Source organism: Nerophis lumbriciformis, linkage group LG07 (assembly GCF_033978685.3).
Source record: "Nerophis lumbriciformis linkage group LG07, RoL_Nlum_v2.1, whole genome shotgun sequence".
NCBI lineage: Eukaryota > Metazoa > Chordata > Actinopteri > Syngnathiformes > Syngnathidae > Nerophis > Nerophis lumbriciformis.
Genome location: NC_084554.2, coordinates 14658377 through 14672759, shown reverse-complemented (window position 1 = coordinate 14672759; position 14383 = coordinate 14658377). Strand labels below are relative to the sequence as shown.

Below are 14383 nucleotides of genomic sequence, written 5' to 3'. Positions count from 1 at the left end.
GTATCTCACGGCACACTAGCGCGGCACAGTGTTGAAAAACACTGACTTAGAAGATAGGTGAGTAAAAAAAATATTTTCCACAATAATTTTAATCATTCCCAGGACATTTTTTATATATAATTCCATATGTTGAGTGGACAATTGGTTAATCATTTTCCAGGTTTTGTGTGAAACCATGGCAAAATTTTGGGGAAAAAAAGTGTTAAAAAACGAATTATTATGGAAAATGTGGTGCACAAAAGGTACCGATGTATTTTCACCACACCTTTTTCAGCACAGGACCTCTTACCATGAAATATCACGCTCTGCATAACACTCAGTTTTTTCTTTGATCTCTGTCGCATTGACGGCATCCTGGAAATAGATTCTTCCTTCTGGTTAAGAATTTCAACGTTTAAGGGCCCTGAAAATCAAAAGCATGTTTGGAGTTTTTCAGAACATTATAAAAAGCACACATTTGGAGTCATGCACCGTACCTAACAGAGTCCCAGCTGGAATTACACCATTTTGTGACCAGGGATCGCCTTGAGACCATTTCACTTTCAGCTTATCTGGAACCCTGGAAAAGATTAGACGTAACCGATCATTAAGTGTTGAGTGTTTTGGATAAAAGGTCAATTACGGACTTGGCGAGGTCCTTGCTGATGCTCATCTGAATAGCCTCTTTAGTGGCGGTCTTGTCAATCTTGGATATGGGTACTATCTTGGTCTCGTCGTACAGCGCTCTGGGTTCCTGGAAGTCATAGACGCTTATCGAGGAGTCATTTGAAAAGGTTGACTCAGTTATGAATAAATGCATAGACTTTAATGGCCTACTGAAACCCACAACTACCGACCACGCAGTCTGATAGTCTATATATCAATGATGAAATCTTAACATTGTAACACATGCCAATACGGCCGGGTTAGCTTACTAAAGTGCAATTTTAAATTTCACGTGAAATATCCTGCTGAAAACGTCTCGGTATGATGACGTCACGGATTGTAGAGGACATTTTGGGACAGCATGGTGGCCAGCTATTAAGTCGTCTGTTTTCATCGCAAAATTCCACAGTATTATGGACATCTGTGTTGGTGAATCTTTTGCAATTTGTTCAATGAACAATGGAGACAGCAAAGAAGAAAGCTGTAGGTGGGAAGCGGTGTATTGCAGCAACACAAACACAGCCGGTGTTTCATTGTTTACATTCCCGAAAGATGACAGTCAAGCTTTACCATTGGCCTGTGGAGAACTGGGACAACAGAGACTCTTACCAGGAGGACTTTGAGTTGGATACGCAGACACGGTACCGTGAGTACGCATGCAGCTGCGGCTTCCAAACATTTGATCGCTTGCCCGTACGTGCGTGCCGCTATGTACATGTCACGTACGTAACTTTGAGGACTTTGGGGAAATATATGTGCTGTATGAACTTTGGGAAGGTAAACGGTACTTTGGGCTGTGGGATTGAGTGTGTTGTGCAGGTGTTTGAGTTGTATTGGCGGGTTATATAGACGGGAGGGGGGAGGTGTTTGTTATGCGGGATTCATTTGTGGCATATTAAATATAAGCCTGGTTGTGTTGTGGCTAATAGAGTATATATATGTCTTGTGTTTATTTACTGTTTTAGTCATTCCCAGCTGAATATCAGGTCCCACCCGCCTCTCACAGCATCTTCCCTATCTGAATCGCTCCCACTGCCCTCTAGTCCTTCACTCTCACTTTCCTCATCCACAAATCTTTCATCCTCGCTCAAATTAATGGGGAAATCGTCGCTTTCTCGTTCCGAATCGCTCTCGCTGCTGGAGGCCATGATTGTAAACAATATGCAGATGTGAGGAGCTCCACAACCTGTGACGTCACGCTACTCGTCTGCTACTTCCGGTACAGGCAAGGCTTTTTTATCAGCGACCAAAAGTTGCAAACTTTATCGTCGATGTTCTCTACTAAATCCTTTCAGCAAAAATATGGCAATATTGCGAAATGATCAAGTATGACACATTGAATGGACCTGCTATCCCCGTTTAAATAAGAACATCGCATTTCAGTAGGCCTTTAAAGTACATGTGATGAATAAAAAACTACACAGAAAATAGGTTTCACTTTCTGTCATTACATCATTTCAGTTTGAGCGCGCAGACTACTCACCCATTCGATTTCTACGTGTCCTCCTGTGGCAAAGACGTCACTGTTGTAAGTTCCATACAGCAAAAACTGAACAATAGTACCGTGCATAATTGGCATCGTTTTTTGCGTCTTTATCTGTGTGAACATTAGAAAAGTATAGTAGAATGAATACTCATTTAAATGTGTGTGTCAAGTTCTCACCTGCTGGCCCTTAGTGAAGGTTTTGTTGTCCCATTGGATGGCAGAGAACGTGGCCCAGGGATGCTGATGCTTCTTGACGGCCACATCCGTCCGTGTGATGGTGCTCATGTAGGTCAGGAACTTGACTTGCTTGTCATACTTCTCGTGGCAGTGGAGGAGCCACTGCGTGAATTCTTTCTGGATGTTTCTCCTTCGTGTCTGAAGAAGTCACAGAGGCTTGTTGTCAGGGGAAGCGTCTGTCTCTAAAGCTGGCGTTTGAGTGACAGACATGATGCTGACTCTTAAGCTTCACCTTTGCCACCAGTTTGTGTGTAATTGAAAATGCAAAACCTAGTGTATGATTATTCAGCCATTTATTTTAATTGTATTTGAATATCTATCTACAAATCCCAAAACCAGTGAAGTTGGCACGTTGTGTAAATCGTAAATAAAAACAGAATACAATGATTTGCAAATCCTTTTCAACCTTTAATCTTCATCATGCTGTATAATGCCAACATTTAATCTACACCATATATTTAGAAAGTAACCAGATACTTGTATTTTTCCAGCAATTATTGTTACGTAACAAACGGCCAACCTTAGCGCCAATATAGTGTATAAGCACCTGTCCATTCACATCGCAGGTGAAGATGATGTCCTTGCTCTTTAGTTTCACCTCCAGGTCTATGAAAGTGAGCTTGTTCGTGGTCACCTGGAATTTGTCATTGGCAAAGAGCACGCCTGAAAACCGACTGTAGCACTCTGCTGGCACCTTTGAGCCTTTGGGCAGAGCACACCAGTCAAACCTATAGCATCATTAACACAAAAACATGTCAGAAGTTTATTTTTTAAAGAGGCTTTCATAGTATTGTCACTGGGATAAAACTGTAATTGTAGTCGAAATAGTAGTAGATGTAGTGCTGAATTAAAAGACATACTCTGATATTGTGGTGTATGGTATGAGCCTTCCATTCCAGAAACATTCAAATATGGGTCTCTTCCCTCTCGCTTGAGTCAGGAATCCAGGCTCTATATTGTCATCTTCCTCGTCAACAGGTGCTGAGGGTTAGCAAAGAAGCAACACGTGAAAGCTTGTAGTCTTGGGAAAGTGAACAGTTGCAATTGAGGGCAACACAACACATGCTTCAAGTCATTGACACCAATTATACAAAATTACATGGAAACAAATATATTTGAATTAAGCCTCAGATCTGGATACACCTCTGATATAAAGTAGATTGAATATCTGTCAAGGGAATGCAGTAGAAACACACTTGGATCTACCCAAACTATATCTGGGGGCCGGTGTGTGTGTGTGTGTGTGTGTATAATATATATATATATATATATATATATATATATATATATATATATATACAGTACAGGCCAAACATTTGGACACACCTTCTCCTCATTCAATGCGTTTTCTTTATTTCAATCTCTTGGCATTCTCTCGATGAGAATGCCAAGAGTGTGCAAAGCAGTAATCAGAGCAAAGGGTGGCTATTTTGAAAAACTATAATATAAAACATGTTTTCAGTTATTTCCCCTTGTTTTCTTAAAGGGGAACATTATCACAATTTCAGAAGGGTTAAAACCATTAAAAATCAGTTCCCAGTGGCTTATTTTATTTTTCAAAGTTTTTTTCAAAATTTTACCCATCACGCAATATCCCTAAAAAAAGCTTCAAAGAGCCTGATTTTAACCATTGTTATATACACCCGTCCATTTTCCTGTGACGTCACATAGTGATGCCAATACAAACAAACATGGCGCATAGAACAGCAAGCTATAGCGACATTAGCTCGGATTCAGACTCGGATTTCAGCGGCTTAAGCGATTCAACAGATTACGCATGTATTGAAACGGATGGTTGTAGTGTGGAGGCAGGTAGCGAAAACGAAATTGAAGAAGAAACTGAAGCTATTGAGCCAAACCGGTTGAACCGTATGCAAGAGAAAACGACACGACAGCCAGCGACACGGGAGAAAGCGAGGACGAATTCAGCGATCGCCTTCTAAACAACGATTGGTATGTGTTTGTTTGGCATTGAAGGAAACTAACAACTATGAACTAGGTTTACAGCATATGAAAAACATTTGGCAACAACATGCACTTTGAGAGTGCAGACAGCCCATTTCAGGCGCGCTAAGAACATATATTTTTCCACGATTTCAGCACTCAGGTTAACCATACCTAAATAGACACAAAATACTGCATTACACAAGACTACTCAAATGATTGAAAAAAATAAATGTTTTTATGCTAAATTATTGGTAAACACAGTTTATGTATAATAATTTACGTAAAATCGCAAGTAATGAATAAAGTTTTCATCAATTAATATATTCTGTAGACATATACCCTCATCCGCTCTCTTTTCCTGAAAGCTGATCTGTCCAGTTTTGGAGTTGATGTCAGCAGGCCAGGGAAGCTAGGGTCGATATTCTTCTCTTGATCATCTTCGGTGGCATAAGGGACGGTGTGAGCCAAGACATCCAGGGGGTTTAGCTCGCTCGTCTGCGGGAACAAACTGCCGCCATTGCTTGCCGTGCTACCGAGGGCCTTTGTCCCTGAATAGCTCACACACTCCGGCAGATTCAATGGGGGTCTGGCGGCAGATTTCTTTGACTTTATCGTTGGAAATGCATCTGCTTTGAGTGTCGCAGGATATCCACACATTCTTGTCATCTCTGTCGTAGCATAGCTTTCGTCGATAAAGTGTGCGGAACAAACGACTGACCATTTCGTCGGCTTTCCCCACAGCCTCGAATTTTGAACAAATTTCGTCCAATTTCTTGCCACTTTCGCATCTTTGGGCCACTGGTGCAACTTGAATCCGTCCCTGTTCGTGTTGTTACACCCTCCGACAACACACCGACGAAAGTGAGAAAATGGCGGATTGCTTCCCGATGTGACGTCACGTTGTGACGTCATCGCTCCGAGAGCGAATAATAGAAAGGCGTTTAATTCGCCAAAATTCACCCATTTAGAGTTCGGAAATCGGTTAAAAAAATATATGGTCTTTTTTCTGCAACATCAAGGTATATATTGACGCTTACATAGGTCTGTTGATAATGTTCCCCTTTAAGTACATAACTCCACATGTGTTCATTCATAGTTTTGATGCCTTCAGTGACAATCTACAATGTAAATAGTCATGAATATAAAGAAAACGCATTGAATGAGAAGGTGTGTCCAAACGTTTGGCCTGTACTGTACATACATACATACACACATACCAATTATCAATCAATCAATCAATCAATTCCTTTATTGTCATTGTCATAATAACACTAAGTCATACATGAACAACGAGATTTTGTTTGATCTTTGTCCAGCGGCATAGAAACTGCATTGATGTGCAGGTTGACAATAGTTTACATTTTAGCATTGTCAGGAAGATCGCGATAAGAGGGGTGTGGGGGTGGGAACAGTCAGATGTCTGATGGGTGTTACGTTGATGTTGCAGCAATGCAATGTCCAGAGCACAATTATTGAGGTGGTGAAGAGTGAGGTAATAAGATGGTCCGGGGCAGCAAAGGGGCATTCTGTTCATTTAGCAGTCTCACAGCCTGGGGATACAGACTGTGAGACATTCTGGTGGTCCTGGCGCGAATCGATCTATACCTCCTTCCAGAGGGTAGCAGGTTGAAGAGGCCATGTGCTGGGTGGTATCTGTCTTTCAGAATGTTATGTACTCGCTTTCGGCAACGAGTTGTGTACATGGCACTCATCTCTGGGAGTATCGTCCTTGTAATTTTCCCCGCCGCTTCAACCACTCGCTGGAGGGCCTGTTGGTTCACTTTTTATACTGTATATATGGCATGATAACTGCAGGATATATCCATGTAACAGTGAATCACTGATGAATATATATATTTCCGGTTTATTCTTTTTATTTCTGACTTTTAACATGACACAATATTTTAGCTGTAAAAAGTGTCACATTCTGCTGTATGTGCGCCTGATTCCCTTTTTTAAGGAACACTTTAAGCATGTGTAGGTTGTTTAGCTTTAGTGGAAGAAATCCCTAAAATGCAGTAGAAAAGCGTACAAACACAGTACAGACAATACAAACACAATATGACTGATAAAAAGTACAACAATTAATATGACAGACCACCCCAAAAAACTGAATGGAATTTTACAGCCTTTTTGCTGAATAAAATCATGTACATGAAAATAAATGATGTGAGTGAATGACTTGTTTGACATTTGTTTTGAAAATAAAGTCAGCTTGGTTTTGAAAGCTCCGACATTTGTGTCCATTTCATGTACAAACTGACCTTTGCCTTGTAGCTTCACATTCAGCACATTCATGTGTGCCAGTATGTCCACAGCAAACGCTAAATCACAAAGCCAATCGGTGTCATTCAGCTCAGGGAAAGTGTCACCTTTTTGAAGTTGCTCCAAAAATTAGATGATCTCCTGTTTTAGCTCCCACACACGTTGACATACTTTACCCAAACTTAACCAGCGGACATTTGAATGGTAAAGCAGTCTCTTCAAGAAACAAAATAAACTGACGACGGTGAAGTGTCCTCGCACGAATAAAGTTAACGAGCTTCATAACTGGCTTCACTACGTGGTCAAGCTGCAATACAGCTTTGCACAAGGCCTCCTGGTGGACTTTGCAGTGTAAAAAAGTACCTTGTGTTGGGAGTTGTCGTCTTTCACCCTCTCCTGGATTATTTTTAGTAACCCGATGTTTTTTTCTGTGAGATTTGGCGACCCATTTGTGGTAATTATTAACTACATGGATAACTTTAACAATAACTCCTCAAAACAGCCCACTACCTATAATATGGGCTTTTTTAACATACGATCATTGTCTCCCAAAACGTTATTAGTTAATGAGGTCATTAGAGACAACAATCTTAACATCATTGGTCTCAGCAAAACCTGGCTCAAACCAGACGATTTATTTGCGCTGAATGAGGCATCTCCTCCTAACTATACGAATGCGCATATTGCCCGTCCCCTTAAAAGGGGTGGGGGGGTCGCACTAATATACAATGAAAACCTTAACCTTACCCCTAACCTAAGTAATAAATATAAATCGTTTGAGGTGCTTACTATGAGGTCTGTCGCACCGTTGCCTCTCTACCTGGCTGTTATCTACCGCCCCCCAGGGCCCTATTCGGACTTTATCAGTGAATTCTCAGAGTTCGTTGCTGATCCAGTGACGCACGCCGACAATATAATCATAATGGGAGACTTTAATATCCATATGAATACCCCATCGGACACTCTGTGTGTGGCGCTCCTGACTATAATTGATAGCTGTGGTCTTACACAAATAATAAATGAACCCACGCCTCACAACGGTAATACGATAGATCTAGTGCTTGTCAGGGGGGTCATCACCTCCCGTATACTAAAGTAATGTCCGATCATTACCTTATAAAATTCGAAGATCTGACTCATTGTCAACAAGCTAATAATAATAATAATAATAATAACTGCTTTAGCAGCCGCAACATTAATGCTGCCACAACGATGACTCTTGCTGGCCTACTGCTTTCGGTAATGGCACCATTCCCAAATTATGTGGGCTCTATTGATAACCTCACTAACAACTTTAACGACGCCCTGCGCGAAACCATTGATAGTATAGCACCGCTAAAGCTAAAAAGGGCCCCTAAAAGGCTTACCCCATGGCTTACAGAAGAAACTAGAGCTCTTAAATTATCATGTAGAAAGCTGGAACGCAAATGGCGCGTGACTAAACTTGAGGTTTTCCAGCAAGCATGGAGTGATAGTTTAATAATTTATAAACGCATGCTTACCTTAGCTAAAGCTAAATACTACTCAAATCTCATCCGCCTCAACAAAAACGATCCTCAATATTTGTTCAGTACAGTAGCATCGCTAACCCAACAAGGGACTCCTCCCAGTAGCTCCACCCACTCGGCAGATGACTTTATGAATTTCTTTAATAAGAAAATTGAACTCATTAGAAAGGAGATTAAAGACAACGCATCCCAGCTACAACTGGATTCTATTAAGACAGATAAAACTGTATACATGACGGATATTGCCCCCCCCCCCCTCCCTTGGAGAGGACCACATCTGCGGTCCTCTCCAAGGTTTCTCATTGTCCCATTGGGTTGAGTTTTTCCTTGCCCTGATGTGGGATTTGAACTGAGGATGTCGTTGTAGCTTGTGCAGCCCTTTGAGACACTCGTGATTTAGGGTTATATAAATAAACATTGATTGATTGGTTGATATTAACTAGATCCACTCGACGTCCATTGCACCGGTTGCCGCCCCCCTGGGCGACCGGTGCAATATATCATATATATCATGACGACTCCCGCTACGCTGTTAAATAAGTCCTCTCCTGTCATTTTTTCCTTTTAGGGATTCCATGGCCAAAAACTCCTCTTATCTCAAAATTGTCATGAATCCCTCTGATGAAAATCAAAAGCTGAGCTGTGTCCTGAATGTCACGACTTTCATCCAGTGCCAAGCCGGGTTGTACGGTATACCGGTTTTAGTATATTTTCGGTACTATACCGCCTCTGAAAAGTACCGGTTCGCCACCCCCCCGCGCCCCCGTCGTCGTCACGTCGTGTTATTGCTGGTTTACGAGCAGACGAGCATGTTCGGCAGCGCACAATCACAGAGTACTTACAAGCAGACACAGTGTGTAGGCAGAAAAGGGAGAACGGACGCATTTTGGCTTAAAAACTAACGATAAAGCTTAAGTTCTAACACTGAAACGCCCTCAGGAAGAGGTGCTTTAAGACATGACTAGCTAGTTAGTGGCTAAAGTCCAGCCCCAGTCGGCAGTGTTTTAGCTACTTCTAAATCACTAATCCTCGCCTCCATGGCGATAAATAAAATACGTTTCTTACAAGTATCATCCCTGCAGGACGAGGAATAGCTAAACATGCTTCACCACACACTGTAGCTCACTGGCGTCAAAATGTAAACAAAGGCCATTGGTGGATCTACACCTAACATCCACTGTAATGATACCAAGTACAGGCGCGTATCAAGTCGATACTACTATGAGTACGTCTATATTTTTTGGCATCACAACATCTTCTTTGTTTGTTTTTTTAGATATATATTATTTTTATAAACCCAGGAAATATGTCCCTGGACACATGAGGACTTTGAATATGACCAATGTATGATTCTGTAACTACTTGGTATCGGATTGATACCCACATTTGTGGTATCATCCAAAACTAATGTAAAGCCTCCAAACAACTGAAGAATAAATGGTTTTAAATGATTTTATGACATTTTAACAGAAGTATAGATAGAACATGTTAAAAGAGAAAGTAAGCAGGTATTAACAGTAAATGAACAAGTAGATTAATAATTCATTTTCTACCACTTGTCCTTATTTATTTTGACAAAATAATAGAATGATAAATGACACAATATATTACTGTATACGTCAGCAGACTAAATTAGGAGCCTTTGTTTGCTGACTTACTACTAAAAGACAAGTTGTCTTGTATGTTCACTATTTTACTTAAAGGGGAACATTATCAAAATTTCAGAAGGGTTAAAACCATTAAAAATCAGTTCCCAGTGGTTTATTTTATTTTTCGAAGTTTTTTTCAAAATTTTACCCATCACGCAATATCCCTAAAAAAAGCTTCAAAGTGCCTGATTTTAACCATCGTTTTATACACCCGTCCATTTTCCTGTGACGTCACATAGTGAAGCCAACACAAACAAACATGGCGGAAAGAACAGCAAGTTATAGCGACATTAGCTCGGATTCAGACTCGGATTTCAGCGGCTTAAGCGATTCAACAGATTACGAATGTATTGAAACGGATGGTTGTAGTGTGGAGGCAGGTAGCGAAAACTAAATTGAAGAAGAAACTGAAGCTATTGAGCCATATCGGTTTAAACCGTATGCAAGCGAAACCGACGAAAACGACACGACAGCCAGCCACACGGGAGAAAGCGAGGACGAATTCGGCGATCGCCTTCTAACCAACGATTGGTATGTGTTTGTTTGGCATTAAAGGAAACTAACAACTATGAACTAGGTTTACAGCATATGAAATACATTTGGCAACAACATGCACTTTGAGAGTGCAGACAGCCCAATTTTCATTAATTAATATATTCTGCAGACATACCCTCATGTCAGCAGGCCAGGGAAACTAGGGTTGTTATTCTTCTCTTGATCATCTTCGGGACGGTGTGAGCCAAGACATCCAGGGGGGTTTAGCTCGCTCGTCTGCGGGAACAAACTGCCGCCATTTCTTGCCGTGCTACCGAGGTCCTTTGTCCCTGAATTGCTCACACACTCCGGCAGATTCAATGGGGGTCTGGCGGCAGATTGTGACGTCATCGCTCCAAAAGCGAATATTAGAAAGGCGTTTAATTCGCCAAAATTCACCCATTTAGAGTTCGGAAATCGGTTAAAAAAATATATGGTCTTTTTTCTGCAACATCAAGGTATATATTGACACTTACATAGGTCTGGTGATAATGTTCCCCTTTAAGGACAAACTTGCATTAAGAAACATATGCTTAATGTACCCTAAGATTTTTTGTTAAAATAAAGCCAATAATGCCATTTTTTGTGGTCCCCTTTATTTAGAAAAGTATCAAAAAGTACCGGAAAGTATCGAAATAATTTTGGTACCGGTACCAAAATATTGGTATCGGGACAACACTAGTGCCAAGAAATATAATGTAAATGAATCTGTTTTGTCGTTGAGCTTGCTATACCTAAGTATTCGTCAATTGGCACCACAGGGCGAGTCACTGTCCTGCATGATAAGATATTTTTTTCAAATTTGTTCCTGCTCTCAGGGCACAAAACACCTGATCTCGCCACCATGCACTATTTTAGAAACTCTCCTTCGGAAAAAGACTTACTCGTCTTGGCTAATTTGAATGCCAGTAGATAACTTGCCTTTGAATCAGAATCAGAATCAGCTTTATTGTCATTACGCAGGGTAACGAGATTGTGGCCATTCCATACAGTGCGATGTGTGCACGCAAGAAAACAATGTGTAAATATATAAAAATATAAAAAATAGAGAAGTGCAAAGAAAGGTGTGGCCCACAAATGTGACCCTGTACACTCTATACAGTGGGTGAAATGAATATATACATGAATATCTACATGAAAAAAAACAGGGTGGTTGGTGGGATGGGTTATTGCACCGAAGAGAAGGCAGTTATGAGGGACAATGGGGCAGTCCGTTCAGGGTGGTTATGGTTTGTGCTTGATTCTTAATGGTAGTCCATCGGACTACCATCCAGATGTTTTGCTGAGCCCGCAGAGTAGCTTCCAACTTCTGAGCACTAGCGGTCCGTTCTTGCATTGACTGGTTGTTTGCATAATTAACGTGCTTGGTGGAGCATGCTAACTTAACACCCGCATATGCGGTCCTGTCCAAGGTTTCTCATAGTCATTCACATCCACGTCCCATTGGGGTTGTGAGTTTTTCCCTTGCCCTTATGTGGGCTCTGTACCGCGGATGTCGTAGTGGCTTGTGCAGCCCTATAAATAAACATTGATTGATTGATTGATTGATTGATTGAAATGACGACTTGCGTTGTATTCCTTCAAAACTGCGACGGTTTCCTGGCAAATGAGACATACAGCCTTTGACCGGACTTCAGTGAAAAAGTATTTAGTTGTCCATTCCTTATTAAACACCCCGCATTTGCTGTCAACATTTCTCATTGTTGCAAATTGGTTCTGCTGTCGCCCGGAAAAGGGTGGAGTGCCATCTCCGGGTTTGGGAGGAGATCTTGCCCCAAGTGGAGGAGTTCAAGTACCTCGGAGTCTCGTTCACGAGTGAGGGAAGAGTGGATCGTGAGATCAACAGGCGGATCGGTGCGGCGTCTTCAGTAATGTGGACGCTGTATCGATCCGTTGTGGTGAAGAAGGAGCTGAGCCGGAAGGCAAAGCTCTCAATTTACCGGTCGATCTACGTTCCCATCCTCACCTATGGTCATGAGCTTTGGGTCATGACCGAAAGGACAAGATCACGGGTACAAGCGGCCAAAATTAGTTTCCTCCGCCGGGTGGCGGGGCTTTCCCTTAGAGATAGGGTGAGAAGCTCTGCCATCCGGGAGGAACTCAAAGTAAAACCGCTGCTCCTCCACATCGAGAGGAGCCAGATGAGGTGGTTGGGCATCTGGTCAGGATGCCACCCGAACGCCTCCCTAAGGAGGTGTTTAGGGCACGTCCGACCGGTAGGAGGCCACGGGGAAGACCCAGGACACGTTGGGAAGACTATGTCTCCCGGCTGGCCTGGGAACGCCTCGGGATCCCCCGGGAGGACCTGGACGAAGTGGCTGGGGAGAGGGAAGTCTGGGCTTCTCTGCTTAGGCTGCTGCCCCCGCGACCCGACCTCGAATAAGCGGAAGAAGATGGATGGATGGATGGGTTCTGCTGTCAGAGCAGCAGCAGTAGAAAAAGTGTACCTGGGCTGTGCAATCAATCAAGCATACTGCAGTCCTATTCCGCCCCTCTGTGAAATTACAGGACAATTAATGTGGGGCTAATTATTACACAATTTGCTCAATTCTGTTTTATTTTTTTAGCGGGCCGGATCAAAAAGACCAACGGGCCGCATGCAGTCCGTAGTTTGCCCAGCCCTTGTCCAAGGTGTAGTATTGTTGTGTCTATAGGCCTAGAGCTGCTCTGCAGGCATTCCGAGCAAAGTTCCCAGGTGTTGTTGAAGGAGGGAGGGAGGTCAAATCCTCGGGGGATGTTTTCAGAACAGCCTTCTTTTGTTATGAGCAGCATCAAGGCCACGCGACGGAGTCAAATCATATATTAGGATTGCAGTTTTCCAAGTGAGCAGACATTTTAATGGCGTGTCTGTTCTAATCGTCCATGATGTGATCCAAACTACGATTCAGTTCAGAAATCTGACATTCTCACTGAATTGTCCAAAGAATGGATTACAGATGATGTTTGATAAGAAATTATCAAGTTTGAGCCTATTATCGAATCCTCTTATCGAACCGATTCCTTATCGATTCTCTTATCGAGTCCATATAGGTTGTTGCATATGGAAAAAAACACACAATATTTGGTTTAACAAAAGCTCACTTTTATTATATAAGAAGAAAATAAAATCTAATAAATAAATAAATATTGACTGTTACCCCCCTAAAAAAAATAAAAATAAATAAATAAATATTGACTGTTGTTACCCAAAGTATATTAAGTGGAATTTTTCAGAAAAACAAATATATACAGTAACACAACAACAACCTGTCTCTGTGATCACTATAGGTGTATAAATAATAATATAGTGTTAAATAAAATCAGTCCCTTGGGCACAAAACTTAAAATAACACAGCTCTCCAAAAAGTGCACTTCTGCTGCTATTTGACATAACTGTTTGTTATGATGCTTTGACATTTTTGCACTTTATTTCTTTATTGAAAGAAAATTCTATGAAGAGAAAAGTTGTTTGCAAATGTGGTTACAATGCTAAAAAATGAAAAGTTAAAGCTAAAAAAAGAAATACACTTTATTGAGTTAACATTATTTCTTTATAGGGGGAAAGATGTGATGTCATGAGCTAGGGAATATAACAACTACACTACCCAGCATGCAACGGGAGTGACGAGCATGCGCGGTCGCCCCGAAAAGTGTTGTTGCATGTCGCCACCCGGCAGCTAAGAATGAGGTTATGAGCACGCTGTGAAAGGAAACGTCAAGAACTCAGCCAACACGCCTCGTCTGCATTATTTATAATTAGACAGACAACACATATACAGCGTGATTTTGTTTTGTTTACAAGGAAAGAAAAACAAAAGTTAAAAAAGGGAGATATGTTGTATATATATGTATGTGCTGCGGTTGCTTTAAGAACGTTACGACAGCTGCCATAAAGGAGGTGCGTTGCTATGTTTCCGGTTGGTCGTAAAAGTGTTCGTCATGTGTTTGTACCCTGCTCAAATCTCTCAGTAAAGTTATTCATTGGATTATACCTTTTGTTTTGAACTTTATTACACCTTGGAGCGCTTTTTCCGGTCCATTGTTTTTCCTGCTTTCCTATCTGCGCCTAATGACTGAGCTACGTGACGTCATTTCTTGTGATGTCTCAAAGGGCATTTCTGGTCGGGACGGGA

The 14383-nt window shown here is 41.6% G+C and overlaps 1 protein-coding gene across 2 annotated transcripts in view; it reads right to left on the bottom strand.

The window, feature by feature from the left end:
• smchd1 (structural maintenance of chromosomes flexible hinge domain containing 1) overlaps nucleotides 1-14383 on the bottom strand; it is a 142102-nt gene that overhangs the window by 101748 nt on the left and 25971 nt on the right. For both annotated transcript variants that reach the window (XR_009815777.1, XM_061965755.2), the window contains exons 11-17: nucleotides 3229-3349; nucleotides 2916-3096; nucleotides 2309-2506; nucleotides 2129-2242; nucleotides 627-733; nucleotides 477-559; nucleotides 290-403 (exon numbers count right to left, since the gene is read on the bottom strand). Coding sequence is in view for 1 of the 2 variants with exons in the window: in XM_061965755.2 (XP_061821739.1) it covers nucleotides 290-403; nucleotides 477-559; nucleotides 627-733; nucleotides 2129-2242; nucleotides 2309-2506; nucleotides 2916-3096; nucleotides 3229-3349 (918 nt within the window). In the remaining variant the exon portion in view is untranslated. The remainder of the gene's footprint in view (nucleotides 1-289; nucleotides 404-476; nucleotides 560-626; nucleotides 734-2128; nucleotides 2243-2308; nucleotides 2507-2915; nucleotides 3097-3228; nucleotides 3350-14383) is intronic.